Genomic DNA, 16,087 nt, shown 5'->3' on the forward strand with positions numbered 1-16,087 from the left:
CAGGGATGTGTGAGTAGTGTCTGCACATGTGCATTGAGGGGTCTGCCGTCTTCACAGAGAATTCCAGGGGCCCCTGAACATTGCCGGGTGTGCCTGTTGCTAAGATTCTTGCGTACCATGTCTTCCCAGCAGCCCTGGGAGATGGGTAGTAGTAGTACTTATTTTCCATGTAAGGAAACCTACTTTCCATGGGTTCAGTGACACACAACCCTGGTAAGTGGTGGCTCCAAGATTTGATCTGAAGTCTGTCTGGAGCGCTGTGCTCCTGAGAAGCTGGGTGTGGCTCTGGTGGGGATCCAGTCTGGCTGGCTGGTGGATGTGTATTTTAGCCCTCAGCTGCCCCCATTCTCTTGCCAGGCCTACCTAGGCTGTCCCCGTATCACCCGCTCAGCCCACCATATTTATGTGCACCTGCTGGGTGCCGGCTTGATCTTCTGTGCTGTTCAAACAGAGGAGGCTGACAGTCTAGCCTTCGGGAACTTTGTCATGTGATCCTTTTCATCTGCCCCAGTACTCTTAGTTCCTCTTGCTTTCTCATGCTCAACCCTTAAGCCCCCAGGAGTCAACCTTTGCCACCTACAAGAGTCTGAGGAGAACGTGGGGCCATGGAAGTAGCAGCGTGTTCGTTCACTGAACGCGTTTAGACCCGCTCATTGCTCGATGTCTTCACCTGGCACTGTTCTGCCTTTTGTCGAGCAACAATTAAGAAGGACAAAATCTGTCGAAAGTGTGCTCGTGTCCAAGCCATCATCCCGTGCATCTCACAGTGAGAACTTTGACCTTGTTCTTGTTGGTTGGGCAGGCTCTGACCACAGTGTGTGTGTGGTGTCTGAACAAGAGGAATTTGGTTTGCTGGTGTCTGATACCTGATTCTCTTTTTAAACCCTGCTCTCCTCTAATGCGCCCTCTGCTCTGTGCAGGAGCTAAGGACAAAGCAGAGAGGGCAGTGATTTAAAACCAAAATCATTTAAAAATTATTTATTTTTTTTAATTAAAGATTTATTTATTTATTTGAAAGTCAGAGTTACACAGAGAGAGAGAGAGAGAGAGGTCTTCCATCCACTGGTTCACTCCCCAACTGGCTGCAATGGCCGGAGCTGCACCAATCCAGAGCCAGGAGCCAGGAGCTTCTTCTGGCTCTCCTGCGTGGGTGCAGAGGCCCAAGGACTTGGGCCATCTTCCACTGCTTTCCCAGGCCACAGCAGAGAACTGAATAAGAAGTGGAGCAACCAGGACTTGAACCAGCACCCATATGGGATGCCAGCTTTGCAGGCAGCTCTACCCACTACACCACAGCGCCAGCCCCTAAAAGTGATTTCTTTTGTTATTTGCTTTTTGTCAAGACGGGAAGAGTCTGCGAGCAGTGTCAGTTGCTGGAGTGAGAAGCTGGGTGAACAGGTGCTGCTGGTGGCCCTGACTCCCAGCAGAGGCTCATGGAGTCCTGTGCCTGGGGCAGGAGCACAAGCGGCAGCTGTCCTGGCCCCCGCAGAGCCCTGCCCAAGACTGAGGGGAAGACGAGACGAGCTGTGCGTTGATAAGGTTCCCGTCAGTAACTTCCTGAGCAAATAGTACCTGCACGAGCAAAACAAATGCAGGGCAGCTGGGAGCACTGTGGGCCAGATCCCAATCCGTCCCGACTGGCGCCGGTGTGACATCTGCACCATCCCAGGACAGCAGCAGGTGGTGGGCGGGGCCAGGGTGGGGGTGAGTCACCACACAGCTGCCGTCCAGCGCATCCCCCCGTGCCCTGTGCCTGGACATGTATGTAGATTTGGGCCATGAAAAGCGCCAGATTTCAGGTGAGCTTGCACTTGGGGCAGAGAATCCGCCGCAGCCTCCCTCCTGAGGTGTGCTGAGCTGCACACCAGACTGTCTCAGGGCTGTCAGTGGAAGGGCCTGGTTCCCGGCTGCCCGTCAGAATCAGTAGGCAGGACACACCTTGCCTAAGAGAGCTGCAGCCAGTCCCCTGCGTGTGGGCCTATGTCGCCTCCCCACTGCGCAAACTCCAGGCTGCTCTGTGGGCATGCAGGGCTGGTGACTGCAAATCCTGGAGCTGCCCATGGATCATGGGACCCTTTTGTGGACGGTGCAGGTGGACCACACTGGCCCGCTGTGCCAGCAGATCTGTGGAGCCTTGCTCCCTTTGGGTGCAGGAAGAGGTTGAGCCGAGCTTGGAGGTTTCCATCCTCACCTGAAAGTTAGTGCTGACTCTGCTGCTCCCTGGGCCTCTCCAGGGAACCCATCTCTCGGCAGAAGCTGAGATGGAGAACAGGGAGAAGTTTCTGGGTGTTCTTGCTGGGGCAGTGCCTGGGAAGCTGGGGGCTGTCTAAAGTGACCCATGCCTTCCATGCAAAGAAAAAGGCCACTGTGGGAGCCTGCTGAGCTCTGGCCTGGCTGGCTCCTGACAAGGCTTCAGGTTCAGCCTAGGCAGTGTGTGGAGCAGGACAACCTGGTAAGGTGTGTCCACGGTTTAAGTCAGGGGCTTCTGCACGCTGGCCTCTTCTGCAGGCGTTGGAGGGGTTGGGGGCTCGCAGAGGCTCTTATGGACTCCACTGGGGCCTCTGTGTGGGGTGGAAGTCTAGGCGCTCAGCTCAGCCCACAAGCTGTATCATTCAAAGGGAAATGTGCTGGAACTAACCTTCCTTAAGGAAGCTGGTTGAACTGGGACAGATTCAAGGCCCTGTCCTAGGGGTAGGGGACCCAGCTCACCCTGAGCGCCCCTCTGGCATGACTTCCTTCCCTTTGCTCTCCTGCTGCCACCTCCCTAAGCCACCTGTCTCCTGGTGGGGCAAAGAGCCCAACACATCTCATCTGGGCTGTTAGCCTCTGGCTTCCTGGGCCCAGCTTCCTCTCCGGCTCTCCAGTGAGACGCAGGCCCTGTGTACAGCAGTCCCGTGGACCTGGTCACGTGGGAGGATGCCCGGCTCTTTGCTTCCCCCCACCCTCTGCAGGTGTTCTGTGGACAGGGCATCACAGCACTGTCACCTCTTTCTCCCCACTGAAAAGACTTCTCTGTTTAGTATCATGAGGCTCTAAGTGACATCAGCAAAGTCCAGAAAGTAAACACATCTTGAATACGCAGCAGTCACAGCTTTTATGGGGACCCCACTGTCTTGCTCTGTGTTTGTGTTTAACATTTGAGTCTCTCTGTTCTCTTTTGGTCTTCCAATTCAGCCATCATGATTATGATTGTCTTTAATATTATTATTCTGAATATTCTGAATTATTATTCTGAATGAAGTTTTCATGCTAATGAGGCAGGAAATATATACTGGGGAGCTGAATTGGCTTCATAGCATTTTTTGGCTTTAATTTCTCATTATTATATGCAAAATTCTAGCCTACAGCATTTTTTACCTTCTTATTGACACATACTTTGTACAGAGTTTACAGATCACAAGTGTACAGCCTGATGGAGTTTTACTTTAGTATAATCCATGTATCTACTGCCCAAATCAAGATGCAGAATCCATCCAGCAATGTCTTTCAGTTGGTCGTGACTGGTTCACCCCTAGCCAACAGCCATATTTTATGAGAACTTACATGGAAGGTTGCAGTCCTCATTACGCACCGACTGCAACGACACTGTTAATGTTCTCAGGTTTCCTTTCAGTCTCTGGTAGGAAGCCTCGCTTGAGTTAGGGGTCCTGGACTTGGGTTCTGGTCACCCACTAGCTGTGGGACCCTGTGCAGGTCTCCTCACCTCAGCTTCATTGTCTTCTCTGTGATCGATGAGAGCAGGATTTTTGTCTGAAGACCCAACCAGTCAAAGCTGGTTAACCAGCCTGAGTAAACCAAACATCCTACTTTTTGGACCTTCACCTTCAGCTTAACGCTGGGCTACCCACTCTGCTTTGTTCCATTTAACCTTCCCAGCAGCCCTGTGCAATTAGTATTAGATAATACCATGTATAGATAAGGAACTGAAGCTGATAATGATCACCTGTGTGACTTGGCCAAGGTCACATGGCTGGTAAGTAGCAGAGCCAGGCGCGGCCTCCCAGGCCCCTGTGTACTAGACATGTTGGGGAAAGTGCAGGTACCTTGTGTGGCTCAGGGCTCTTTTGCCCCACGTTCTTCTTCTTGCGGTCTGCAGCCAGCTCGAGGCCTGGGCAGTCCTGCTCTGAGCACCTCCTCTGTTCCTGTGTGCAGGTGCCGCTGGGTTTCCCCTTCGAGGCAGAGCTGTGTTCTTGAGCCGTGGGTCAATCATCTTCCCAGCTAATCCGAGGTTTGCAGAACCTTGGCTCCATGTGGCTTTCTTTTACTGTCTTCCCCTTTGGCCTTTGAACCTAATTACCTCTCCTCCTGAGTCCCTGCTTGTCTTTAAGTCACTTCTGCTGTTGCCTTCTCTAGCCCCCTCTGTGTTAAACAGTAGGAATGCTTTTTTTCCAGATCAGAGTGTAGCTGAAGAGTCACTGGCCAGAACCACTCCAGGGAGCCGGGGCGGGGTCATTTGGCTAACCTTGAGTGAGGGAGTCCCCACCCACCCTGCAGTCCACAGTCTGGTTTCCCTAATCAGCTCACTATCCAGGCTGTGCCAGGACTCTTAGCTAGAGGAAGTCTCTAAAGCAAACAGGAAGCACAAGAGACACCCATCAGCTGGAATTGCTCACCCTTTACCAGGAAGGACAAAAAGTATGAAGTGGGTGACTTCATGGGTTAGAGGAGAGAGGTGAACGTGGCTCGTGGGGGCTGGGGGAGGAGCAGCGCTGGGCAGCACCTGGTGTCTGGAAGTCTTCAGTTGTGGAGTGAGCTGATGCCAGGCTCGCCTTCCTCCCTCCCGTCCACCTGCCCCGTCCCCTGCGCCATCCCTGCCTTTCTCTCTCGCCTTCCTCCCTCCTTCCTGTACCAACTGTCGCTCTCGTACTTAGGTTGGCTGCTTGTTGTCACTTGGGGAACTTGTTTTAAAACTGCCTAGTTTGGGCTCCACCTCTGGAGAGTCTAACGCAGCCGCTCAGAGTTATTTTCTAAATACCCTGATGAAAAAGAGTTAGCGCCCCACTGAGCTGCCGCGCCCAGAGCACAGGAAGCCCAGAGCAAGGAGGAGCCGTGCGCCACTTTTCCTTTCTCTTTCCCCCGCACCCCCAAGAGCTCCGGAGCTGCCCGTGCACTAGGCCAGGGTGTTGAGAAGCCTAGATGCCTCTGCACTTGCATGGGCACCGAATATGGTACCCCGAGGGCCTGTGTCCCCTCCCATACCCCGTGGGAGGCACGAGGTGGGTGCTGGTGCCTCCCTCAGTGGCCTCTGGCAAACCAGGGTCCTGGTTGGGGGGTGGGGGTGGGGAAGTGGGTCAGGACAAGGTGAGTCTCTTGCGTGGCTCTGAAACTCCACTGCTGCCATTATTCTCTTAAAAAAAAAAAAAGCTTTGGCCTGTTCTGTATCTCAGGCCACTTTATAACGTCAGCTCTCAAGCAGAATTCGATTTTTGACTCAAAAAAGACTTTTACCACGCCATTCTTGGTATAATCCCCATCACTTGACTACGCAGCAGGTTATTTTTGTGACTGGTTCGGAGGAGAGATTTGTATCCCCAGGAGCTTGGATAGCTCAGTGTGAATTCACCTGTAGCGCCTGGCAGAGGTGTATCTTCCAGTCTCAGGAGGAGACGGCATCAGCTTCCTGGGGTCCCGAGTCTGGTCTCACCTGCCCTAGACATCTCCGTGTCTCCGTGTACCCTTAATGCAACACTGGCTTCCTCCGGGCTTTAGTGACCTCGTGACCGTTAAGTGAGGCCAGGAGAACCATGAGGCAACCAGCCATAAAAAGTGCTGTGTGTGCCTGCCCAGGTGTCTGGAGGCCTGGCCTGGTGACGAGGCAGAACACACGACCAGCCAGTTGAGGCCAGGTAGGGCCTGCGTCGGTTCGTTGGGGAGGCCAAGTCTGTTCACCGGTAGTCTTCAGGAAGGTGTTGATATTGATCACATCAGTAGCATTACTTGCTGTTTACATGCGCGAGACACTTGGCAGACACTGTCTGACCCTGCCGTGCTGTGCGTGAGTGAGTGATGAGGACACTGAGGTTCTTCTGTGCAGTTTCCCACAAGTGGTGGGAGACAGTCCCTGATGCCCGAAGCTCGTGGCCTGTGCAGCAGCCACTGTAGCCCTGGCTGTGCTTCAGTGGCACCTGCAGATACCTGCTCCAGACCAGCATGGACCTCGGGGGCTGGCTGCATGGGTGCCTCTGATGTGCAGACAAGCTTGAGAGCAGCTGCCGTTGGTCGTCTCCCCTGTGGGTTTGGAAACGCAGTGGCTGGGGAGGGGCGAGACTTAGACTTGCTCTCTGTGTTTCTCGACTTAACAGATGCTGGTTGCTCCATAGCTGCTCTGGTTTTCTGGAATCAGGGACTTGGTTTTTTTGTTTGCCTCTCCCCTCTCGGCTGTAACTCCTCCCCGAGTGCCCCACCCGAGGTCTGTGTCTCAAGGACTCAGGGTAATGACCAAGCTGTGGTTTTCCCGCTGTCGCTGTCGCCCTGCCTGGCCAGGCAGCTTCTCCTGCTGCTGGGAGTACTCCAGACAGCAGCATCCCTGGGGCTGCTGCCAGAGCCAGACCTTGGCGGGCTAGCAGAGCCGCTGCCACAAAGACTCCCATTCACCCAGCGGGCCAGACCAAGCAGAGGGTGGGCTCGGCTGGCACTGTTCTTCCGCAGCAGGGAGAGTGGCACAGTCACCAGTGAGCCTGAACAGGTGGGCAGCCCAGGTTTGCACCCAGACTCTGTCACCAAATGCTGGGTGGCCTGGACCAGGGAATTTAATCCCTGAGTGCCATGTTATTTACTTGCAAAATAGGAGGCTGTTTTAAAGCTTAAAAGAGATAATGGCTGTGCAGCTGCTCAGTAAATGTTAACTGGAGTTCCAGTGTGAGGAAGGCGTCCAGCAGCACCTTGTGTCCCCCTGGGCGGGGGCCTGGGAAGGCGATTCTCGTCACTGACTGAGAGCCTGCCCTCCCGTGCTTCCTTCCTTGTACTTTTGGGGAAGAGGGGGCACTCACTGCAAACCCCCTTTCCTTTGCTGCTATCCGGAAAGGAAACCGCTGTTCCTGGTTAGTGAATCATTCTTCCTGGAGCTCACTTTTAAACAAGTTGCTAGGAGAACTTGGATATGGAAAACGATTTGAGGTTGAACAAAGCAAGTCCTTTGCTGGCAGCTTCGTGCATGTGCAGAGGCCGCCACTTCCCCCAGACATCCTCTGCTCCTGCACAGCCCGTCCAGTGTCCAGGAGGGAGCGAGCTCCTGTGCTCAGGGCCGGACACCTCCTAGACAGGGCAACTCGGGCAGAGGGCAGTTGAATAAAAACTAGTGCAGACGCCGCCCGCGCTGTGCGGGACCTGATGCCTGCCTGATGCGTCCTTCTTGGTAAAGCCTTCTCTACCTGCTCGGAGACCTTCTGCTGTAAATCTGCTATAGGCTTCTGCCTTTGTGCCTTTTCCACTTCCAAAGTAGACATAACGGTGGGGCCTCCCTCAGACAGTGACCGAGCCGTCAGCTCAGGGTTGGGGTCCGGGTCTCCAGGGCTGGGTTTGTCTCCGTCTTTCCCCACCTCCCAGTAATTCTTTTCTTTTTTTAAAACTGTTTTTCTCCATATTAATTTTCTCTTGTACCTAAACTCTTTTTGATTTATTTGAGAGGCAGAGAGAGTGACAAAAAGAGTTCTCACCCACTGGTTAACTCCCCAAATGCCTGTAGTGACCAGGGGGCGGAAGCTGGGATCCAGGAACTCAGCTCCCTTCTCCCACAGGGGAGCAGGCGGGAGCCCGACATCTTGTGCCATCACCGATGCTTCCCAGGGTCCGTGTTAGCGGGACTCAGGTTCAGGAACTGGGGCTGAGGATTGAACCCAGGCCCTCGGACGTGGGACGTGCGGGCATCCTAGCGCCTGTCTTAACCAGTGGGTTAAATGCTTGCCCCTCCCCTCCCCCGATTCTCTCTCTGTGTCACCCCCTTCCTCTGCCAGAAGAGACTGGAACTGAGGTCTCTGTTTGAAAGGGAAAGTTGGCAGCTGTTCCAGCCGCTAGCAGAGCGCTGGCTTTGATATGTGCTTGTGTGTGTGTGTGCTTTGTTTTTTAATGCGTGTGAGACTCTGGCCTGTCACCATGAGAAAAAGGCTTAGGATGAGAGAGTGATTTGATTCCGGTGCACACAGCCCCATCTCACGTGAAGATGGTGGAGCCGCCCTGCGGAGGGTGGCAGGACGAGACATGGCCACTCTAAGAATAGCTGGCACAGGCCAGGCTGTGGTTTTGTTTTTCCACACCATCTCTCATAGGACTTTTATTCAACATAAGTGCAGGCTGTGGTTTTGAGAGCCAGCAAAGCTGGCCGAGCACCTTATCCGAGGAACTCTCTAACGGGACTCCCTGTACCCTCGTCTTCCTCACGCCCCCTCTCTCTGCACCGGGGCAGGCTTGTCCTAGCCTCCAGCCTACAAGTTCATTGTTTGGTGACCTAAATCCTGGTATCTTCCTGGGCTTTTTTTTTTTTTTTTTTTTGGTAGCCCAAAGAGCCTGTTGATGTAGTCCAGCCAGCTGGCGCACCTCCCATCCGTATCTGTGTGTTTATTGTAGGTGAATTCATGCTATTTGAGATGGGGAAGCCAGGGACCTAAAGGTGGGAGAGCGCTTTGCTCCTTACTCCTCTGTGGCTGTGGAGCAAGCAGATGTGGAGTCCAGCCCAGTGAGGGTTCTTCTGACTTCTGGGGCGCAGGGCGGGAAGGCAGCGAGCAGGCCAGCAGGGAGGGCGAAGGGAGAGACCTGGGGCTTCAGCGGGGCTCCCCGTATGGGCCTCTGGACTGACCCAATGTCTTCCCTTTCTCCCTTGCAGCCGGAGGCCCCCTCCCCACAAGTGCCTCTTTGCATAGCTCTGGCCTCCAGCCTGCACTCACTGGTCCCAGCACACGAGACAGGCCATGGCGGGTCGGGGAGGCGCAGCGCGACCCAATGGACCGGCCGCCGGGAACAAGATCTGTCAGTTCAAGCTGGTCCTGCTGGGGGAGTCTGCGGTGGGCAAGTCCAGCCTTGTCCTCCGCTTTGTCAAGGGGCAGTTTCACGAGTACCAGGAGAGCACAATTGGAGGTGAGTGGGCACCAGGAGTCTGGGTGACCTCAGCGCGGCTGAAAGAACGCCCTGGCCTCGAGGAGCGAGGAGCGTGCAGGCTCCTGCCCAGGGGGCAGCGCGGCGCCGGCATCCTCCACGAGCACTGCTGGGAGTCAGACTGCTTCCTGGCCTGCTTCTGCCCATGCTGTCTGCGTGGCGCGGCGGCGGCCCCGCCCCAGGGGGAGGCCGGCTCTGGACCCCTGGGACTTCTTTCTGTCGCAGGCATTTGCTGTGCCTGGCCGGGCACCGGCGTGGTGAGTCACAGCTGCGCTGTGGGCTCCTGTGTCTGATGCTCTCGCCCTTTCTGGAACTCAGTCTGCTTTTGATCCCTCCTGGTCAGCATTTAGGATGTGAGTAAGGGTCTCAGTCAGCGCCTTCCTTGGTGGCCAGTACCAAGCTTGCAAGGCCCGGGCCGGCGCTGGCGTTGAGTCATCCCTTCTTGACCATTGGGGGAGCCTTCCAGGCAGCTGGGAGCGAAATGGACGGTGTCAGCAGTCTTCCCGCTGCCTCCTCAGCACTGGGGCAGGCGCTCAGAGGGGAAGTGAAGCGGCGCCCAGGCCGCGCGAGGCAGGGGAGGCAGACCAGGAGAGCAGAGCGCCTTCTCCAGCCCTGCGACGCTTGCCATGAAGCGTCTACACCCTGCCCTGCAGGCCCCGTGAAAGTCAAGCTATGGGTGGCCATAGAGGAATGGGTTTGGGAGCTGGTGGGGTGGCTGCGAGGCCTGGGGCAGGCAGGGGCTCTGGGGAAGCCAGCGTGGACACAGGACAGCGTGTCCCTCTGCAGCGGCCCAGCTGAGCACATGAGTGTCCTCAGGAAACCGAAAGGGCAGTGCCGCCCCGGGGCCGGAGCAGGTCTCCGCTGGACCGTCCTCGTGAGCGGGAGGGGAGGGCGCTGCTGCGGCCCCCAGACGGCCCAAGCGCATTTCCCTTCGCCTGTGCTTGCTCGTGTGGGTCCGTGAAGAGTGTGCAGCAGCCGCCCACAGACATACACAGTGCTTCCAAGAGTTCATGGCTAATGGAATCAAATGTGAGTTTATTTTGTGCAAAATTTCTTTTCATAATAGGTAGAAAATGAAAATTATGAAAAAAACATGCATAAGTTTCAATATTTTTTGGACCAAAATAAACTCACACTTTTAATTTTTTTTATTATTTTTATTTTTTTATTATTTTTATTTATTGGGACAGACACTGTGGTGCAGTAGTTTAAGCCTCCATCTATGGTGCCAGCATCCCATATGGGTGCTGGTTTGAGTTCCGGCTGCTCCTCTCCAATCCAGCTCTCTACTGATGGCCTGGGAAAGCAGTGGAGGATGGCCCAAGTGCTTGGACCCCTGTACCCATGTGGGAGACCCAGAAGAAGCTCCTGGCTCCTGGCTTCAGATTGGCTTAGCTCCAGCCATTGCTGCCATTTGAGGAGTGAACCAGTGGACGGAAGGCCTCTCTCTCTGTCTCTCCCCCTCTCTATCTGTAACTCTGCCTCTCAAATAAATATATAAATTAAAAAAGAAAAAAAAAAGGTTTGGGCCAGTGCTGTGGCATAATAGGCTAAGTCTCTGCCTGTGGCACCAGCATCCCATGGGTGCCGATACAAGTCCCAGTTGGTCTTCTGATCCAGCTCTCTGCTATGGCCTGGGAAAGCAGTGGAAGATGGCCCAAGTGCTTGGACCCCTGCACCCACGTGGGAGACCCAGAAGAATCCTTTGGCTCCTGGCTTCAGATCGCCCCAGCAGCCATCTAGGGAATGAACCAGTGGATGGAAGACCTCTCTCTGTCTCTTCCCTCTCTCTGTCTGTAACTCTACCTCTCAAATAATTAAATAAATCTTTTTTAAAAATGTATTTATTTTTGAAAGAGTTATATATAGAGAGAGAGATACTTTCCATCCGTTGGTTCACTCCCCAAATCACTGCAATGATCAGGGCTGGGCCAGGCCAAAGCCAGGAGCCAGGAACTTCTTCCAGGTCTCCCACATGGGTGCAGAGGTCCAAGCACTTGGGCCAACCTCCACTGCTTTCCCAAGCGCATTAGCAGGAAGCTGGATTGGAAGTAGAACAGCTGGGACTCGAACTGGTGCCCATAAGGGATGCAGACCCTGCAGATGGCAGCTTAACCTGCTACGTCATAATGCCGGCCCCTTGATTCCATTTTTCCATGAACTTTTTGGTTTGTTTGAAAGATACAGAGACCTCCTACTTGCTGATTTATTCCCTGAATGGACTGGACCCTGCTGAAGCCAGGAGCTGAAAACTCCCCCGTGGAGACAGGGAGCCAGCTACTTGAGCCATCACTTCCTGCCTGCCCGCGTGGACATTAGCAGGGGGCTGGGATTGAGAGCTGAAAGGGTGCCTGGACACCACTTGGGAGGAATGTGGGCCTCCCTGCCCCGAGGGCAAAGGCCAGCCGCTCTCTGCATAGCCATACAAGCCCCCACCTCCAGGCTGCCCAGGGCCTGCTGGGGCGGGGCTTTCTCGTGCCCTTCCCCAAGCCAGGCTTCTGAGTGGCAGAGCCTGGAAGCAGCAGTGGCAGCGCAGGGTAGCTGGCAGCGCCTCCCTGCCTGTGACACGCCCTTCTCTCCACAGCGGCCTTCCTCACACAGACAGTCTGCTTGGACGACACAACGGTGAAGTTTGAGATTTGGGACACAGCGGGACAGGAGCGGTACCACAGCCTCGCTCCCATGTATTACCGGGGGGCCCAGGCTGCCATCGTGGTCTATGACATCACCAACACAGTAAATAGTCCCCCTTCCCCCTTGCCCTTCATCTTCTCAAAGCCCCGGAAATTGGGTTGGAAAAGCCCCGATTTCGGGCGTCTTGACCTGAAGGGGGTGTGGGCAGATCTCCCCTGGCGTCTGGGGCCATCTCACCACGCGGTTTTTACGTAGCCACATCTTAAATCCGTGGGCTGGCCCGACTCGCCTGTGCCTCTGCCTCCTCAGGACACATTCGCACGGGCCAAGAACTGGGTGAAGGAGTTGCAGAGGCAGGCCAGCCCCAATATCGTCATCGCGCTCGCCGGCAACAAGGCGGACCTGGCCAGCAAGAGAGCCGTGGAGTTCCAGGTCGGGGGGCCCAGCTGCTCGGGCTGTGGGAGGCCACGGGGGGGCAGCAGGGAGCTTCCCTCCCTTGGCGTGGGCCTAAGGAGCGCCCCGTGCCCTGCTGTCCTGTTCGTGATTTTCGGCATTTCTGTATGTATTTGTGTGAGAGAGAGCACCGGTAGGTGAAGTGTCTGTCTATTTTGTCTCATAAACTGATTTTTAAATTAAACATTTCCAAAAAGTGCTTCTTTTAAAAAAGAGAATAGGGTTTTTTTTTTTAAAGGTTTGTTTGTTTGAAAGGCCAGGGTGACAGAGTGAGAATGAGTGATATTCCATTAACTGGCTCACTTCCCAAATGCCTGTAACAGCCGGGGCCGGGCAAGGCCAAAGCCAGGAGTCTGGCCCTCCATCCAGGCCTCCCACGTGGGTGCAGGGGCCCATCTACTAGGGCTGTCCTCTGCTGCCTCCCAGGCGCGTTAGCAGGGAGCCGGTGGGGATCGGAGGGCCGGGACTTGAAACAGCCAAGTGGCGGCTTAACCTATCGCGCTGAGACACTACCGCAGGAATACATTTTCATATGAACACACACACAGTAAAATTTAAACAGTGCAAGGAGGTTCATCAGATGCAGTTTTTTAAATTACTTATTTAGAGTGACCTTCCCTTTTTTTTAAAATTTGTTTGTTTGTTTGTCTGAAAGAGTTACAGAGGAGAGGCCGAGGCAGAGCGGTCTTCCATTCGTTGGTTCACTCCTGAAATGGCCACCACAGCCAGGCTGAAGCCAGGAGCCAGGAGTTTCTTCCCACGTGGGTGCAGGGCCAAGCACTTGGGTCATCTTCCTCTGCTTTCCCAGGCCACAGCAGAGAGCTGGATCAGAAGTGGAGCAGCCGGGACTTGAATTGGTGCCCGCGTGAGATGCCAGCACTTCAGATGGCAGCTTTACCCACTACGCCACAGCACCGGCCTCTAAAGATTTATTTATTTACTTGAAAGAGCTACAGGGGCCAGCACTGTGGCTTAGTGGACTAAGCCTCTGCCTGCAGTGCCGGCATCCCATAAGGGCCCTGGTTCTAGTCCCGGCTGCTCCTCTTCCTATCCAGCTCTCTGCTATGGCCTGGGAAAGCCGTAGAAGATGACCTGAGTATTTGGGCCCCTGCACCCACGTGGGAGACCCAGAAGAAGCTCCTGGCTCCTGGCTTCAGATCGTTAGAGCTCCAGCCGTTGTGGCCAGCTGGGGAGTGAACCAGCGGATGGAAGATCTCTCAGTCTCTTTTTCTCTCTCTCTCTCTAATATACCTCTCAAATAATAAATAAAATCTTTTAAAAAAAAGCATCTAAATACATATATAGAGAAACAACGATAAAAATATAGCAGGAGGGCAGGTATGCTGGGAAGAATAACTATATTCCTAAAGTTGTACATATGAAATTTGTATTCCTTAAAAAATAAATTAATTGAAATAATAACAGATACTGGGAAAAAAGTTATGGAAAATGAAAAAGTATATATAGCAGATTTCTCATTTAAAAAAAAAAAAAAGAGCTACAGAGAAGGAGAATCAGAGGCAAAGAGAGAGAGAGAAAGCAGTCAAGAGATGTTCCATCTGCTGGTTCACTCCCAAGTGGCTGTGACGGCCAGGGCTGGGCCACACCAAAGCCAGACCATCGTCTGCTGCTTTCCCAGGCACATTAGCAGGGAGCTGGATTGGAAGTGGAGCAGCCAGGACTCAAACTGGCACCCATATGGGATGCCGGCACTGTGGGCAGCATCTTAACCCACTACACCCCAGTGCCAGCCCCCAGAGATTTTTATCCTGAGCTCCAGCCCTTGCCAGCTGCCAACATTTCCCTCCCTCCCTCTTTCTCTCCTTCGTCTGAATCAGGAAGCACAAGCCTATGCAGATGACAACAGTTTGCTGTTCATGGAGACATCAGCAAAGACTGCCATGAACGTGAATGAAATTTTCATGGCGATAGGTGAGTGGCACCTCCCCCTCCCCCACCAAGAGCACACAGCTGGGCGTCCCGCACCATTTGTAACATTTGATGAAGTCGTTTTCTTCTTCATTGTGGCTCTCATATGTGGAGAATTTGTCCCACAAGTTTCTTAAGCCTTAGGATTTTTTTTAGCTCATTTGGCCTGGGGCCATCCTGCCTGGGTTCCACTCCTGACTCTCCCACATATTATTTTTCTGAGGTCTTGGACAAGTTATTTATTTTATTTTATTGTATTTATTTGAAAGAAATCTCCCATCTTCTGGCTTCCTCCTCAAAAGCCCACAGCAGCCAGGGCTGGGCTGGGCCAAAGCCAGGAGCTTCATCCATGTCTCCTGCATGGGTGGCAGGGGCCCAAGTACTTGATCCATCGAGAAGCTGAAATCGCCAGTGGCGCTGGGACTTGAACCCAGGCACTCCCGTGTGGGATGCAGGCCTCCCAAGTGGTGACTGAACCAACAGCAGTCCACACCCTCATCCCTGGACAAACTATTTTACCTCAGTTTCCTGGAACACCAGAGTGCACCTCACACGTTGAAGCCCTCAGTCTGTCTCTGTCGATGGGTGGTACAGGCTGGATCTGGCCACAGGGGGTTGGGAGCAGGGGTTGGGGTACCCCCACCAGGTGTTTCCCTCTTCTTTCTCAAACAGCTAAGAAGCTTCCCAAGAATGAGCCCCAGAGTGCGGCTGGTGCTCCAGGCCGGAACCGGGGTGTGGACCTCCAGGAGAACAACCCAGCCAGCCGGAGCCAGTGCTGCAGCAACTGAGCCCCCCTTGCCCGCCCACTGTCCCCGCCTCCTCCGCCTGGATGACCCGACTGGAATCCACTCTAACCAATCGCACTTAACGCCTCGGGCCACCGCTGGGGGGCAGGGGGAAGGGTCCGCCATGATTTCTCCATATAACTTTGATCATAGGCCGGAGTGAGTTATTCCACCTGCACCTTTCTGTACAAATACTAATTCAATTTTAAGTCTTCAGTCACTTTTTTAATATATATGATCTGCTCTTCCCATTTCCTCCCCTCTCTGCTGGACTCCCACTGCCCTCTGCTGGGAGTGGCCACGTGCTCCTGGACCCCAGCCTCAGCCGAGGGGCCAAGGGGGTCGCAGCAGGTCCCCTGCCTTTCCCTCCTGCCCAGTAGCAGACTCAGCAGGAGCCCCTGCGCCCTTCCCGCGTGTGGAGCCAGCTCAGCTGGGGGCGGTGGGGCAGGCCTTGGGGCGAGGGGAGGGAGAGGCAGCTCCTCCCTCAGCGCTGTCATCGGGCTGCAGCCCCTCCCTGCCCCTGAGGCCCCGCTGGGAGAGAAGCCGCAGCATCACCACAGCATTACCGCGACAGCCACGAGCCCACTGCCCATGACCCCTCCACCCTCGGCCACCCTGACCTCTGGCCCTGAGCCCGGTTCCGACCAAATCACGATGACGAGTATTTGGGGGTGGGTGGGTAAGGGGGGAGTGGGAGGGGATGGAACCAACTTTTTCTGTATTTTGTATTGTATGTTTTCTTCAACATGTAACCAATCAGTATCTTGTCAATATAGTCAGCCGATCGATCGACCTCACACTTGTCTTGTCTTTCTCTGGCAGTTTATCAGAGCACGTCCTGTCTAGCTAACTTGAAGTTACTTTCAAATGAGCCACCAAGGCTTGTTAAACAGCAGCTGCCCCCACCATGGTCACAGAGAGAAAGGCCTTCCCCTGGGCAGCCCCAGCGGGGTGGGGGCAGGGACAAGGCGAGGGTCCTGCATTGGCTGCACCACCAACCCCCTCGGCCCACCCCTGCCGCAGATCAGTCCCTGTTGAAGACTGGTGGTCTCTGGCACCAGAAACCACTGCTGTGGGTGTTTTGGTGGCGCAGTCCCCGGCCTCTGAGGGCCTGAATGCCAGTGTCCGAACGCTGGACTGCTCACAAGGCCAAGGCTGCAGCACCTGGCCACCGCAGCCCACCCCCATCTCACCCGGTC

General features: G+C 54.5%; 1 protein-coding gene across 3 annotated transcripts in view; it reads left to right on the top strand.

Annotated features, from left to right (window-relative positions):
• RAB5C (RAB5C, member RAS oncogene family) overlaps positions 1 to 15,685 on the top strand; it is a 25,794-nt gene extending 10,109 nt beyond the window's left edge. For 2 of the 3 annotated variants that reach the window (XM_002719392.6, XM_089317792.1), the window contains exons 2-6: positions 8,819 to 9,069; positions 11,672 to 11,823; positions 12,031 to 12,153; positions 14,013 to 14,106; positions 14,776 to 15,685. In XM_002719392.6, coding sequence (XP_002719438.1) covers positions 8,904 to 9,069; positions 11,672 to 11,823; positions 12,031 to 12,153; positions 14,013 to 14,106; positions 14,776 to 14,891 — 651 coding nt within the window. In that variant the 5' untranslated portion in view covers positions 8,819 to 8,903 and the 3' untranslated portion in view covers positions 14,892 to 15,685. Of the gene's footprint in view, positions 1 to 7,224; positions 7,355 to 8,818; positions 9,070 to 11,671; positions 11,824 to 12,030; positions 12,154 to 14,012; positions 14,107 to 14,775 lie in introns of those variants that run through there. The other variant, XM_089317791.1, reaches the window with a different exon arrangement.
• The last annotated feature ends 402 nt before the right edge of the window (positions 15,686 to 16,087 follow it).

The sequence above is a fragment of the Oryctolagus cuniculus genome, chromosome 17 (assembly GCF_051225735.1).
Source record: "Oryctolagus cuniculus isolate XC-2025 breed Fujian yellow rabbit chromosome 17, ASM5122573v1, whole genome shotgun sequence".
Lineage (NCBI taxonomy): Eukaryota > Metazoa > Chordata > Mammalia > Lagomorpha > Leporidae > Oryctolagus > Oryctolagus cuniculus.